The 15,005-nt window shown below is 40.1% G+C and overlaps 1 protein-coding gene across 1 annotated transcript in view; it reads right to left on the reverse strand.

Annotated features, from left to right (window-relative positions):
• CPNE4 (copine 4) overlaps positions 1-15,005 on the reverse strand; it is a 559,227-nt gene that overhangs the window by 443,547 nt on the left and 100,675 nt on the right. Inside the window, exon 2 of the mRNA XM_079101307.1 lies at positions 434-614. Within this exon, the coding sequence (XP_078957433.1) occupies positions 434-614 (181 nt within the window). The remainder of the gene's footprint in view (positions 1-433; positions 615-15,005) is intronic.

The following is a 15,005-nucleotide window of genomic DNA, read 5'->3' on the forward strand; positions in this document are numbered from 1 at the left end:
AGCTACCATTCCCAGAATTGTAATTAAATCTAATGTAAATTCTGCCTTAGCCACAAGCCTTTATCTCTGGAACCAATTTTTAGAACATCAACTTTCTCATCCTGGCCCAGCCTGGGGACTGTTCCTGTCCTGCTTGCTGCGGATTACCATTTGCCAATGACTGTGCACGAGACAAAGAATGTATTATGATTACATCTTGGAAATTGACAGAACACCCTAAAAGTATTATGCTCATAAATTAAGGGTAAATGTCCAAATATCCACAGTCAAAACAGTTACATCAGAACATCATGCTAGAAACAGAAACATAATTGTATTTCTTTGTAAGGATTCTTCCTCTTATCAGAATAAAACACTTTAAGACAGAAAATATAAAAAATTTGTTTTGAACCAATCATCCAGGTGTTTTGTTTGTTTGGCTGGACACGCCTACCTCAAACCACTGTCCATGCGACTGCATCTTGAGGATGACGCAGGGGTCTGGTTTGGAAAGAGCATCTCTGTCGGAGATGCCTTTGCACGCCACACGCAGCTCAACTTTGGTCAGGCAGGGGCTGTTAAAGATTCCCAGCGTGTTGGCTGCTGACTCATAAATGTTGCTCATCTTCTTCATTCTGTTTGGGGCAAGAAAAGGAAGAAAAAGAGTATGTGCCGATCAATGGGATATTTGCAAAGAAGGAAGTCTCCCAATTGCCATTTAGGAAATTTTCAACGGACAGTTTCAAAGACTGAAGGTATTTATTATCTCACTTTCCAGAGGAGTGGCACAGTGTCAGGGAAACAAAAAATAAAAACAAACACATAAACAAAAAAAAAATTTAAAAAAAAACATAAAAACCAGATGACAGCACACTTGGCGAAGGACCCTATTCTCCTGTATGATTTGCATAGATTTGTAGAGTAAACTTTCAGTCTGTGACATAAAATTAATGAATTAGTGCAATAGACTGCAAGCTGTAATCCAATTCTATATTAAATAGATGGCTTGTGTGAAAATTTACAGAGTTGTTGGCTATTCAATTTAAACAAGTTTTTATGACTCCCTAAAAATTCAACTCCTCCTATGTGATAAAACAGAGAAGAATATTGTCCTACCTGAAAAAAAAACAGTCCAAATGTCCCACTCCTAACTCTTGGCCTACCTTGTCAAGAAGTCTGCAGCATGCCAGATCCAAGAGAGCTACCACATCTGATTTTCCATTACAAGTGCCTAAGTTCATTCTCAGCTTTCCCTTTTAAGTTCCAACTTGGCACATCAGGACTCAGAATCCAAAGGGGGCAATGAAGTAAGAAGAAATACAGGAAGACTCTAATTCTGAACTTGGAAACAGTAGCCACAGATAAATAAATACTGGCCGGCCCCTGCCCACCCCATATGATACAATTTACAATAACACTTAGCTTATCTAAAGCACAGGGCCGCAGGGATTCACCAGAGTATACTAATGCTGTTCTCCTCTCTGAAGAGAACGAGACCTGCAAGGACACTGGAAGTTTCTCTCAGGAATAAAATTCAACATCCTTCTTATAAAATTCTATATTTTCATAGATTGATTAGGAAAATCATCAGTGACTTCCTCAACTTCAGATGGCATTTGTTTTAGTTAGCCCTTGTGATGCTGTGACCAAAATACCTGAAAAGAACAATTTAGAGAGGAGAAAATTTATCTGGGGGCTCACAGTTTCAGAGGTCTCAGTCTATAGATGGCTGACTCCATTGCTTGGTGCCCATGGTGGGGCAGTGCATTAAAGAGGAAAGGCCCAGGGGAGGAAAACTATTGGAGGTCAGAAAGTGGGGGTGGGAGGGACACAGGGAAGAGGCACCCTTTCAGGACAAGCCTTCAGTGACCCACTTCCTCCAGTCCTGCCCCACTTGCCTAGAGTTACCACCCAGTCATTCAAATTAGGTCAGACTGATTAGATTACAGCTCTCACAATCCAATCACTTTATCTCTGAACATTCCAGCATTAACACAGGAGCTGTGTGTGTGTGGGGGGGGGGATACCTCACATTCAAATCATAATAGCATTTGTGGTTTTGAGAAAAATTACTTTATCTAAAGGCTGTAGATGACAAACTCAATATCATAGTGAATGGGGGAAAAACTGAAAGCATTTCCTTTAAAATTTGGTATAAGACAAGGATGTCCATTCTCACTACTCTTATTCAATATAGTACTGGAAATTCTAGCCAGAGCAATTAAGCAAGAGGAAATAAAGGAATAATAACAGGATAGGAAGAAGTCAAACTATCACTGTTGGTCAATGACATGATCCTATAATTAGAAGATTCAAACGCTCCATTAGAAGATTGCTAGAGCTAATAAACAAAGTAGCAAGTTACAAAATCAGTGAATATCAATAGCTTTCCCATATACCAATAATGAATTTGCAGAGAAAGAAATAAAGGGAATAAAACTAGGAATAAATCTAACCAAGGATATAGTTTCAATGAAAACTATAGAACACTGAAGAAAGAAAATAATGGAAAGACATCCCATGTTCATAAATAGGCAGAATTAATATTGTTAAAATGGCTATAAAACCAAAAGCAATATACCAATTCAGTGCAACTCCCACCAAAAATACCAACGACATTCTTCATAGAACTTGAAAAAACGGTTCTAAAATCTGTTTGGAGGAATTAAAGACCCAGACTAGACAAAGAAATTCTAAGCCAAAAAAGCAAGACTGAAAGCATCACAATACTCGACTTCAAATTATACTACAGAGCTATAGTAACAAAAACTGCATGGTAGTGGCATAAAAACAGGGACATAGACCAATGGAATAGAAGACACAAAGACAAATTCACACAGATACAGTCATCTGATCTTGACAGAGTTGCCAAAAACACACATAAGAGAAAGGATAGCCTTGTAAACAAATGGTGCTGAGAAAACTGGTTATTCATATGTAGAAGAATAAAACTAGATTCTTATCCCTTAAGTGGCACAGAAGTGAACTACAGATGAATCAAAGACCTAGGAATTAGTCCATAAACTTTGAAACTCCTAAAAGACAACATGCAGGGGAAGGCAATAACTTTCTCAATAGAAAGCCTAATGCTCAGAAAATAATGCCAAGAGTTAACAAATATGACAACATCAAATAAAGAAGCTTCTGCACAGCAAAAGGAACAATTAGAAATGTGAAGAAAAAATCTTCAAAATGGGAAAAAAATCTTTGCTAGCTACTCTTCTGACAGAGGATTAATATCTAGGATATATAAAGAACTAAAAAAGCAAATAATCCAGTTAATAAATGGACAAGTGAATTAGACACTTCTCAAAAGAAATACAAATGACTAACAAATATATGAAAAAATGTTCAACATCATTAGTAATTAGGGAAATGCAAATCAAAACTACACTGCAATCATCAAGAAAACAAACAGTAATAAATCCTGGAAAAGATGTGGAGAAAAAGGAACACTTTTACACTGTTGGTGGGATTGTGAATTAGTACAACCACCACGGAAATCAGTATCCAGGTTCCTCAAAAGACTAGAAATGGAACCACCATATGATACAGCTATATCACTCCTCAGTGTTTAACCTAAAGAATAAAGTTATCATACTATAGTGATAGATGCATATTGATGTTAATAGTAGAACAATTCACAATAGGAAAACTCTGGAACCAACCTAGGTGTCCATCAATGGATGAATAGATAAAGAAAATGTGGTATATATACACAATGGAGTTTTATTCAGACATAAAGAAGAATGAATGAAACAGTCATTTCCTGTCATTTACAGGAAAATGGATGGAATTTGAGAACATTATGTTAAGTGAAAGAAATCAAATTCAGAAAGTCAGGAGTTTTCTCTCAATATGTAGAAGCTGGAGAGGAAAATAGAAAAGAAAGGTGGGACATGCAATCTCATGAAGATTGAAGGGAGATCAGTGGAGTAGAGAAAGGAGACCAGGGGATGGAGGAAAGAAAGGAAAAGGGGAAATGCTAGAGAATAATAGGGGCCATATTATATTGTTATGTTGTGTGCAAATATGTAACAATGAATCCTACTACTATGTATAATTATAATGCACTGATATAAAATGGGGGAAAAAAGAAATTTCTTTATCTATAAAGTGGGGCAACTCCTCTACCTCTTTTTCCCTTCCTCCACAAATATTTTGTTTCTCAGTGGTGCTCAGCACCATACCAGTTCAAATGAGTACACCATGCCACTTCTTTTATAGGGTGATGGCTGTGCCTTATTATCTCTCTCTCTCTCTCTTCTCTCACACACACACACATGCACGAACACACACACATATTGCATACATTTATATATTATCTGTGGTTGTTTTCACTTTCTGGCTGAATTGAGGAGTTGCAACCAAGATTCCATGGCCCACAGAGCCTAAAATGTTTGCTGACCCCAGTTCTAAAATATTAGGTAAGGTGAATATGTCATTGAGAGGAGTTGCAATTCTATCTTAGTTAAGTGCTGTGGAATTCATGTGAGGATGAGAGTGGCTTTATCTTCAACCAAACTGAACATGAAGAAGGACTTTGGGACATGGTTTTTACAAATTAGAAAATCCAAGCTCAGAGAGCATTGGTGGTCCCCATGTCACAGAAGTATTCCAGTAGCAGAGCTGGGGTTGCCATGGTTGTTTTTATCTCCCAGCCCAGTGCTATTTTTACCCACGTTAAACCTTCAGCCTGAGAGATGTTCAAATCTCCCAAGGAACAGGGGATACGACAACAACCTTGATTTATTTCAACTTCCACACAGAGTCATACTTTCTTTCTATTTTTAAATAAATGTTATTCAAATATAAAAAGGCACAAATCATAAATCTACAGCTTAATAAGTTATTGTCCCTCTATTTTTATAAGTTGTGAGCAATACAGGAGACAAAGCAAACATGAGATGGAATTTATAATAAAGCAAAGAGAGGGGAGGGAAGGGGATCAACTAGGAAGATGGCTTGTGTTGGAAGTGTTCTGTGGACTCTCTTCATTAACTTTTTAATAAGAACAGCTTATTCTTCCACCAGTGTCTTCCTGCACTGTTTACCCAGTGCATTGGCCAATTCCTTGGAGTCTGAATTGCTCTTCTGCATTCAGAAAGTTCTCCTATCTCTAGGAAACACCCTCTCTCTCCTATCTGTCCCTACCCTTGTAGGCTTGTGTCCATGCCAATCACCTTCTAGAGGACACGAGCTCTTTCTACCTAATGGGGAATCTTCTCCAACGCCAGTCATAATTGTGAGGCATAGTGCCAAAAAGTCTGTGTCAAGGAGACACATAGAGCCACGTTCAAATCCTGGCTCCTACACTGACTAAACATGTGACACTGAGCAGGGTACTTGACCTGTTTAATAGTAATACCTACCATGAAGACCTGTTGTGAAGAATACATAAAAAATATAAATAATGTGACTAATGCAATGCTGGGTATATAGTCAATGCTCCCAAAGTGGCAGTTATTATTATTACAAACTGACTTTGCTTAAGATGAAAGCATTCATCTCCCACTGCCAACTAGAAATCTCCGCCATGTCTCACCATTACTTTAAGACCAAAGTTCCACTTGCTCTTTAAATGCCTTCTGCCTTTGATGCTCACACAATCTAGTTATACCACCTTCTCCCTAGGAACCTACATTCACTTCTCAAATCAGCAGTTTATGTGAAGATTCATATACATGAGCCAGTGCCTCTCACAGGTTCACAAGCAGACAGTAAAGCAAGGGTACCTGTTCTGCTAATATTGGGAAGATGCCTTATCAACATCCTGGGATAGGGATGGGTAATGTGTTTCAATCAGTATTCTTCTGGAAGCATCATCTGGCTCCCTGGGAATCACATATTGCATATATATGCATATAGCAGTCCTCTCTTGGTCCATATGACAGATGGTCACACATCACGTGTGGAATTCATAAGGTGTCTGATGGGACCTGAAAGAGTCCCTAAATGCAGAAGGATCATCTCATCTTCCCTCAAATATTCATTTTCAAGTTTAACAACATGTTTACTTCATGTGTACCTGGTGAAATGGACTTCAGATGATAGTATCTAGTTTTAACTATCACTCCTCTACAACTGGATAATTGCAAAGAAATCTCTTATCAAATATAATACAATAACACAGACAAGAAAACACCATGAAATGCCAGAGAGGACATGTCTGAGGTTTCCATCAGACATTTTACTTGCTTTAAAACTGGGGTAATTTAATCACATTTGACAAAAGTTGCCTGAAACAATTGAAAAGTATCAAGGCTTCTTAAAACACAGAGTGACACAATCATTAATCGTATATTTTCCATTAAGCATATGTAGTGCCATGAATTATTGGTTAATGATAGGAAATTTAAAAGTTTATAAATGGGTCAACAAATGAACTGGTTGCACAGGCTCAGAGATTTTTTTTTTCAATCAATGGAAAACATAATCCAGAAAGTCTATGGATCAGCCCTTTAAGCAGTGGAAAACAGAAATGAACACAATCAAATAGACTAGACGCCCACTACAGATAAGTCTGTCACCCATATGATGATGGTTATACCCGAAGAGGGAAAAATGTTTGTGCTTGTATAAGGTCATTAGGTTGGTCAATAATGGAGGAATGGTCCTCCCCTCCCCATTGATTCTACTTCCTTTCTTCTGCTCAAGGTCCTAAAAGATTGACTTCCATTGATTACCAGCACTTTGTTGGCAAGTTTCCTGTTGGGTTTGGCTAAAGGGATGCCAACTTGGAAAAAGGAAGGAAAGAGAAGACAGCATACTTCTTCCCAGCTCCTGCCCTGGTCCTTCACAGAAGCCAAGTAACTATTCCCAAGGCTTTAGCTCTCCCTGAGTCATAGCAACATCCTCCCCTTCCTCCTTCAGCCTCCAAGGTAGTAATAGTGTCTCGCCAGTATTAAGATGGGCCTCCCGAATTAGAGATCCAGATGCACTTGACTGATTGAACAGAAGAGAGAAAGGAAATGAGGGAAGTAAGGTGGTGGGCTCCCCTGGAGTCTGGCATCAGTCTTGTTGTATGAAGGGCTCTGGAACATAATTTCTTCTGCAGGATTGATTCCACCTTAAGGAAAGGGGTTCAGCCTCTTCTAGCCCCATGTGGCTCAGTTGTGCAAGGAATGGGAAAACATAAATCCAAATCTGGTACTCCTTCCCCTGATGAGAACAATCAGGAATGCTCTGGAAAAAGAGTAAGCATGAGCCATTAGAAGTCAACCCTCACTGACCTTGGTGGATGGATGCAGTAATCAGATAAAAGGCATCTGAGTGGAGTATTAACAGAGTTTACTTCATCTCAGGGGTTAGTCTCTGGGAACCTTCCATTGGTCTCCTTAACTCTGACCCTATCACTATAAACAACCTCTTATGAAAAACTTTATTCAACAAAGATGATTCTATTTCCTCCCTGAAAGAGACCCAAACTAGAGAACTAAAGTTGGAACAAAAATCAGGAGTGATGTGGTAGACAGAGCTGAGATGGCCTCATCCTGTCTATGTGCCCTGTGTAACCCCCTTCCTTGAATGTGAATGACGCCTGTGACCTGCTTTTGCCAAATAAAATGTGACAAAAGTAATGGAGTGTCTCCTTGGCGGTTGTGATACACTAGAGTAACAGCATCTTGCTGAGGGTCTCTCCCTCCATCACTTTGAAGGAGTGGCCACGTTGGGGAAGCCAGGAACAGGGAGTGGCCCTTAGTCAATAGCCAACAAGAAACTGAGACCCTCAGTCCCAGAGGCTGAAAGGAAATGAATCCCATCAACAAACACATATGTTCACTTGGAAGTAAATCATTTCTCCTCAAGCCTCAGATGATACACCAGTCTGGGCTAATTTGTAACCTGGAATCCGGTAAGACCTTCAAACAATAAATGCAGCTAACCTGTGACCCTCAGAAGCTGGGGATAAGAGGTGTGTGCTGTTTTAAGATGCTGATTTTATGACAATGTTGTTATGCAGCAGTAGATAACTAACAAAAACAGATTCAAGAGGTACCCTGGGGTACACACACACATATGCTTATATGTGCATGCATGTGAGTACATATACCCACATACATTCCTTTAAGTCAGGGACTATGTCTTATAACTTATTGTATACCTAATAGTGTTGATCTGATACTACTTGCAGACTGGTGATGGAACCAACCAACCTAAACCTTCATCTCCAGAGGGATAGGGTACAGGAAAGAAATAAAAGCTACTGGAGATAAAATTCCTAACTTCTTGTGATTATACTCAAGGTCTCTGACTTAGCTCCCTGTCCATGTATAAACGAAAACCCCAGTCAGATATATTGGAGCTCATGAGTTGCTGTGCCTGCCCAGAGGGCACAGCCATCCTGCCCTTGACTTTGGAGGTGGTACGTAGGCCAGAGAATTCAAATTGTTTGGCTTTGGCCCAGCTGAAGCTCACTGCTGAAAAGGGATCACAAAATATGGCTCTGCCAACGAGTGATCGGCCACCTCCATGGCTCCAGATAAGTGGAGTAAACAAGTAATTTCACACTCTGTTAGAGAACAGGATTAATATGGCCAGATTATCAATACATTTTCCATGGCCTATTTAAATCCTCTTTGTTGCCTCTCATACAATACCCTGATTTTACAGAGACTAATGTCTGCCGAGAATTATTTTGATGAAAACTGACTTTTGGCCAATTTTAGAAGTAAATTATAATTGTCCTTTCACTCAGATAATTTAAATTATAAAAAAAAAAACCACCACTTCAGCATATCCACACTCTCTAACGGGACAAATGGATCCTGAAACTTAATTAGTTTCTGAATGAGTTGCAAACACCACCAAGACAATAGAGGGCTCAAGAGGGAAGGAAATCAGCTTCACAGGGGAACCAACTGAGCACAGCTTGTCTTAGAACTGTTAAGAATAAGTGCATAATCACTGTTCTGCCTGCCTTGGCATTACTCAGCCTTCTTAAATGTCGCAGTACATCCAGGGAGGGCTCATGCGCTGGATGTCTCCATCACACCACGATTTCTATCCCCATTCAAAAAATATGGACAAGGAATCTGCCTTGTGTCTGGTGCTATGCTGGTTGGTAGAGATGCTGTGCTGGATAGGGGAGGCACTGAATATCCCCACTCACTCTTTCAAAGATAAAGTAGGTGTTAGTCCACTGGTACCGAGTAGATCAACATCCCTTGATGTTAGACCAAGAGTAGATCTACTCTTAAGTTTATTCTTAGGTGGCGAGTACTAAGCTGGACACCATAGGGATGGCTGTACCAAAAGACGAGATGTGCACCTACCTAATGATTCATATTCCAGAGCAGAGCTTCTCAGAGCTGACTGTGATCATAAACCACCTGGGTAGTATCTGTACAGCAGTACCTGTTTCAAGGGTCTCAAGTGGGCCTGAGGTTCTGCTCCCAGATGTTGATGCTACTGACCTGTGGACCCCACCTTGGATAGCAAGGTGAGTATAAACCAAGTGTTAGGGGTAGATGTGGCTTGTTGATAGCTCCCAGAAAAACGCTCCCCAGACACGAGATCTCACAAAAGGGACTTTATTTTATGCGGACAATTCACGTCCGCTCGGGAAAAAGAAAGAAGAAAGAGGGAACATGGCGCATGGCTTCTCCCAGATATTGGAATTTCGCGGGCTGGGAGGAACCAATCTGGAGGAGAATTCTTGCAGACTGACTGATGGACCAATAACATGTTAGAACGTAAAGTGGGAGGCAGGAGGATGAGGCAGTGTAAGCCGGAAATTTCTGTAATGTAAGAGGCAGGAAGAACGCAGACTGACAGCTGATGGGGAGGCCAGAAATTCCTGTAAAGGGAGAGGCGGGCAGAATGCAGATTGACAGGTGGTTGGGAGGCAGGAAATTCCTGTAACGGGAGAGAAAGGTGGCTTTATACCTTACACCAAGCATCTGTACAACAAGGACAACTGGTCCAGTGGTTGCTTATTCTGGTATCCAACACTCACACCTGAGATGCAGGAAGACACAGGAGATGAGTGTGGATCTGGCATCGGAGCATCTGGGTTAGAATCCCAACTCTAGAACTCAGTTGTTGTGTGACCCTGGGCAACTGACTTGATTTTTATTTAATTTAATTTATAGTTTTATTTTTTGGTACCGGGAATTGAACCCAGGGGCGCTTTACCACTGAGTCACTTACCCAGCCCCTTTTATTTTTTATTTTGAGACAGGGTCTTGCTAAGTTGCTGAGGGCCTCTCTAAGTTGCTGAGGCTGGTCTTGAAGGATTATGGAAACTAATATTACTATAAGACAATTCCCCAAGAAAATGGAAGGACAGTGTGGCTTGGGAATAGGATGGGGAAACTAGCCAAGCATTAAGCGCCCAGTAAATCCTTTCCTCATAACAAGGGCCCTGAAGGAAAGGGGCGGATTACTGAATGCTGGGCCCTGGACTTTAACCTTTCCCATTGCAAATTAGTCCTAAATGGAGGCACAGCAAGTATCGAAACCCTGAGGAACAATGGATCCCAGAGAAAGAAAAGCAATGGACAAGATTTGAGTACTCATCCCTCCAGATCTGGACTCCTATCCCCCCAGATAACAATGAATTTCAACCTTTTTACAACTGCCTTCCTAAGTTAAAGTTTTAACCTGCACTAGACCCTGATTGTCCAAACTGCACGTCCTCAGTCCCCATTGAAACTATAAAACCCAGACTCCTTCTGTTATGTGGGAGCCATCTTCATACCCAGAAAAATGGGCCCTCCCATGCCTGATTGATTAACTTCACTGCAGAATAAAGGAAAGCTTGCTGATCTGAGGTTTACTCCCGTCTCCTGCCTCTGTCATTTCTAGGCCCTGAGCTTTCACTCCTGATCCTCCTGACTCAGCCTCTTGAGTCACTGGGATTGCAGGCATGCACCACTGTACCTAGTTGGGCAACTGGAATATGTGCATCAACTTTACATTTTAAAAATGGAGATAATTATAGTTCCTACTTTGTAGAAGTGTCTTCAAAATTAAATGAATGAATCCACATAAAGTTCTCAGAAGAGTTCTGGGGCCATAGGGAATACTTAATAAATGCAAACAGTGTTTGTTGTTGTTTTAGATTATACCACTAAGTTCATGTAACATTTATCAAGCTCTTACATATCTGCAAAGCAGGTGACGTTAAGTCATCAGAGCTTCAGAATAATCCTGCAGTGGGTTCTATTCAGATGCTCATTTCACAGCAAGGAACTGTACCTTAGAAAAGGGCGACAACTGCAGGTAGCCATCCAGCCACCAAGTGATGAAACAAAGACTCAAACCCCAGGAACTTCAGGTCTTTAACCACTCTGCTACTCTGTCTCCCAAAAGCTAGCTGCTTAGGAAGACTCAAAAAAAAAAAAGTGGCAGTGGGAACTCAAACCACATCTCCCCAAAATTGACTCACACCCATGAATATCATATGTCGGCTACCTCTCCTGTCTCCATTTTCACCCCAAAACTTCCAGCACTCTTTTCTCTCTGTCCTCTAGACTTTCAGTCCCCCTCCCTTTTCAAATTAATCCTTTATGAATCCATTTGCCCTCCAGATTCCCTTCTTCTCGCATCTTTGGTCTTCACTCACCCAGTATAACCCCCCTCATCTCTCCATTAAGTGGTGTGAACACTGGCTCTTTCAAGAGGGCAGGTAAGGGAGAAAAGTGTGAATTTTTATATTCTGTCCTCATTGAGCATATCATGCTTCATTCATCTTTTTAAAAAATATTTTTCTTTCCTAATCAGTACTATCAACTACCTAATAACAAACTGCAGAAACACTGCTTCATTTAATGCATATACAACCTCTTGAGATGAGCATTGGCAGCTCTATGTCACAGATGTCCAATATGAGGTTCACAGTGGTGAAATAATTTGCCCCCGTGTCACAGTTGGTAAGTGACAGAGCCAAGAACAAAGCCTGGGTCTAGCAACCTCCAAAACCCATGATTTTGACCATTTCTTATGAAATGATTTATCATTTGCTTAACAATTTCTTTTTAGCTCATGCAAAGGCAACCTTCAACCCTATTTCAGTCTTAAATCTCTAGGTGTGGTGTGTGCATTAATGAGATTCTGCTTTAACAGTCCTTCACAATTCATTTCTCTTCTATCCCTTTACTCCCAAGGCAGCTTAAGTCACTTCTGAACTCTTTTTGTAAATATAGGTGCATCAACAAGTTCAGGGGGCTGGGAACTCAGTGTCCCTACTCTGATTATTTCAAACACTGAGTTACAGATAAGTTACAGATGGTGGAGCTATAACATCTGACAAACACAGCATTACAAACCATATGAATCGCAAAAGAATATGACTTTAATAAAGAATATAGCAAGATGTTGAATTGACACCATGAAAATTATCATATGCATTCAAAAGTTACCATATGCCCTATGAGAACGTTTCTTTCTGGAATATACCACATCCGAATCACTCAGACACAATGAATTATTATTTCAAGCATTTCCTGAACTTTCTTATCTGTGACCACAAAGAGACCAAAAGAAAAAACACAAAAAATCCAGCAGAGATTCCATCTCCTAAAAAAAACAGCATTCTTGGGAAAATGTGCTTAAGATCTATTGATGTTCATAGGAACTTCCGGGCTCACAATTTTGGCTTTAATAGTGAGTCATAAGGATGAGATTTTTCTAGAAAGCAATTATGTCCATTGCATCACATTTATATTAATTTTATAGCACTCAAATGTCACCCATTTTTAGGAGAAGAACTGCATGTATAAATTTAACCAGATAATTATAAAGGCTGACAGAAACTTTTAAAAGTAAAACAGGAACTAAATATCAAGGGGAAAGATATGAATGACTTTCTCCTCCCTGCCGCAGCCCCTCCTTTCCCATTATATCAAAGGCAACTAGAGTTCCTGAATGAGAGAGAAAAAGCAAATTCAGATAATGGTTGATTATTTTGGCACCTGAAATAATTTCCTCCCTTTTCTCAGGCGACTAAATTTACCCAGTAGAAAGATCAAATTCCAGCTTTCCTTTGCTCTGTTATTTTCCCTTTTTAATATAATCACAGGTTGGGTCCTTCTACTAATGTCATGTTAACAGGAAGCAAGGGCTTCACAAAATGGATTTTGTGCTTCTCGTCTCGTACACGTGGCTAAACTTAAAAATTAAATAAAAGAGCAAGATTATTTTTATGTTCAACAAGAGAAGCTACAGACACCATATGAAGCCAGAAGCCAATTTCCTTGAGAAAGCATGATAACTGATCTACTTATGGGTCTCGTTCTACTCCTACACCTTCTTCCTTTAAGACTTGCTTTGCCTGCTTTTAATTACATCCTGGGGTTATCAGGCTTTTGCTCAGTAGGCAGGAGATGACAAGGTGTGTTTGGGGAAAAAAGAGGGGGTAGGGGAGAGAAGAGAACAAAATGTAAGAGAAGTACCTGTTTGGAACATAGAGCACAATCTCTAGTTCAGCACTGCCCACGACACACATGTGATGATGGAAATACTCTGTATCGGTGCTGGCCAATAAGTGACTTTTGAATACTTGAATTGCAGCTAGTACAGCTGAGGAAATAACTTTTAATTTAAATTTAAATCGCCACCTGTGGCTGGTTACAATTGTATTAAACAAGCACGAGCATACCATTTTGGACTACTGTTCATAACATTTTTCTTTGTTTTTCATAAAGAACAAAGAAATTTGCTAAAACAGAATGGTCTTTTTTTTATAAGAGAAATATGTCATGCCACTGTTTGGTGGAGATTGTTTGGTGCAGAAGTGCTAAAAGGACTTAACAGGCCAGGCATGGGCATAATCCTTGAGGCCTAGGATGCAGAGGTAGGAGGACCACAAGTTTGAGTCCAACCTCGGCAATTTAGTGAGGCCCTAAGCAACTTAGAAAGACCCTGACTCAAAATAAAACATTAAAAGGGCTGAGGATATGACTCAGTGGTTAAGCACCCCTGGGTTCAATCCCCAGTACCAAAATAATAAAAAATAATTAAAGGAATGAAGATGTCCAAGGGAAGTTCATAAACTTTTCCTTACCTGCTCTCACCAGTTGATTGGTAGTGATTGCCCAAAGTCCTATGTGCAGAGACAGTGTGAGAAAGAGTGACGTGATGAACTTGCAATGGCTGTCACCGCATCCATGGAAACGAGTGACAGTTCATGAAGACTTTGGGGGTAACACTAGAGTGAAGTTCTCCTTAGAGTGTCTTCCTAATGTAGCATTAATTTATGCCTAATGTATAATGATATTTCTACCAAAGATTTCAAAAGAGCAGAACCTAAGATTCATCCTCACTAGAACAGTTATGGATGAAAAAACCAAGAGGAGATCAGAATCTAGGCTGAAGTAGCATGTGTACTGGGTGTGGGGCAAAACGTGTTAGAGGTCAGCATCCTGTCGTATTGACCATGTGACCCATCATGGACACAGGAGTGATACTGCCACCTCCTCCCACCCCTGATTTTCTGAGTACCAGAATACTAGGTAGAGCTGGCGGTAGAGTTACTTTCATGTAATGGTGTAAGAAATTCATATTCGGGCTGGGGCTGGGGCTTAGTGGTAGAGCACTTGCCTAATGTGTGAGGCACCGAGTTCGATTCTCAGCACCACATATAAATAAGTGAATAAAATAAGTTCCCTCAACATCTAAGAAAAATATTAGGAAAAAATATTTAAAAAAATAAAAGAAATATACATTCATTGGACAGGTTGGGGGAAAATAGGTAGGAAAAAATGGGGCCCTCCCATGACCACAGAGAAACATTGGGGGCCTCTAGCCACAGGAAAGGATATCAGTTGAATGGATCAAGTTGGTCTCCCTAGGCAAGATTTTATGGGAGATATTATCATACAGGGAAGAAATTTGGCCAATGTTATACATGTGGCACCTGAAAAGTTGGCGAATTTCTAATCCTCATCAAATGTGAGCAAAATTCTAATATAAAAAAACCAGCAGTCTCCAATATGGGCAGAGATAGATGAAAAGAACAAGTGCCAGACATTAAATACGAATGGCAACAGTAATATCAACTATAATGAGTGTTTGGGGATATT

Source organism: Sciurus vulgaris (genome assembly GCF_902686455.1).
Source record: "Sciurus vulgaris genome assembly, chromosome: 10".
Lineage (NCBI taxonomy): Eukaryota > Metazoa > Chordata > Mammalia > Rodentia > Sciuridae > Sciurus > Sciurus vulgaris.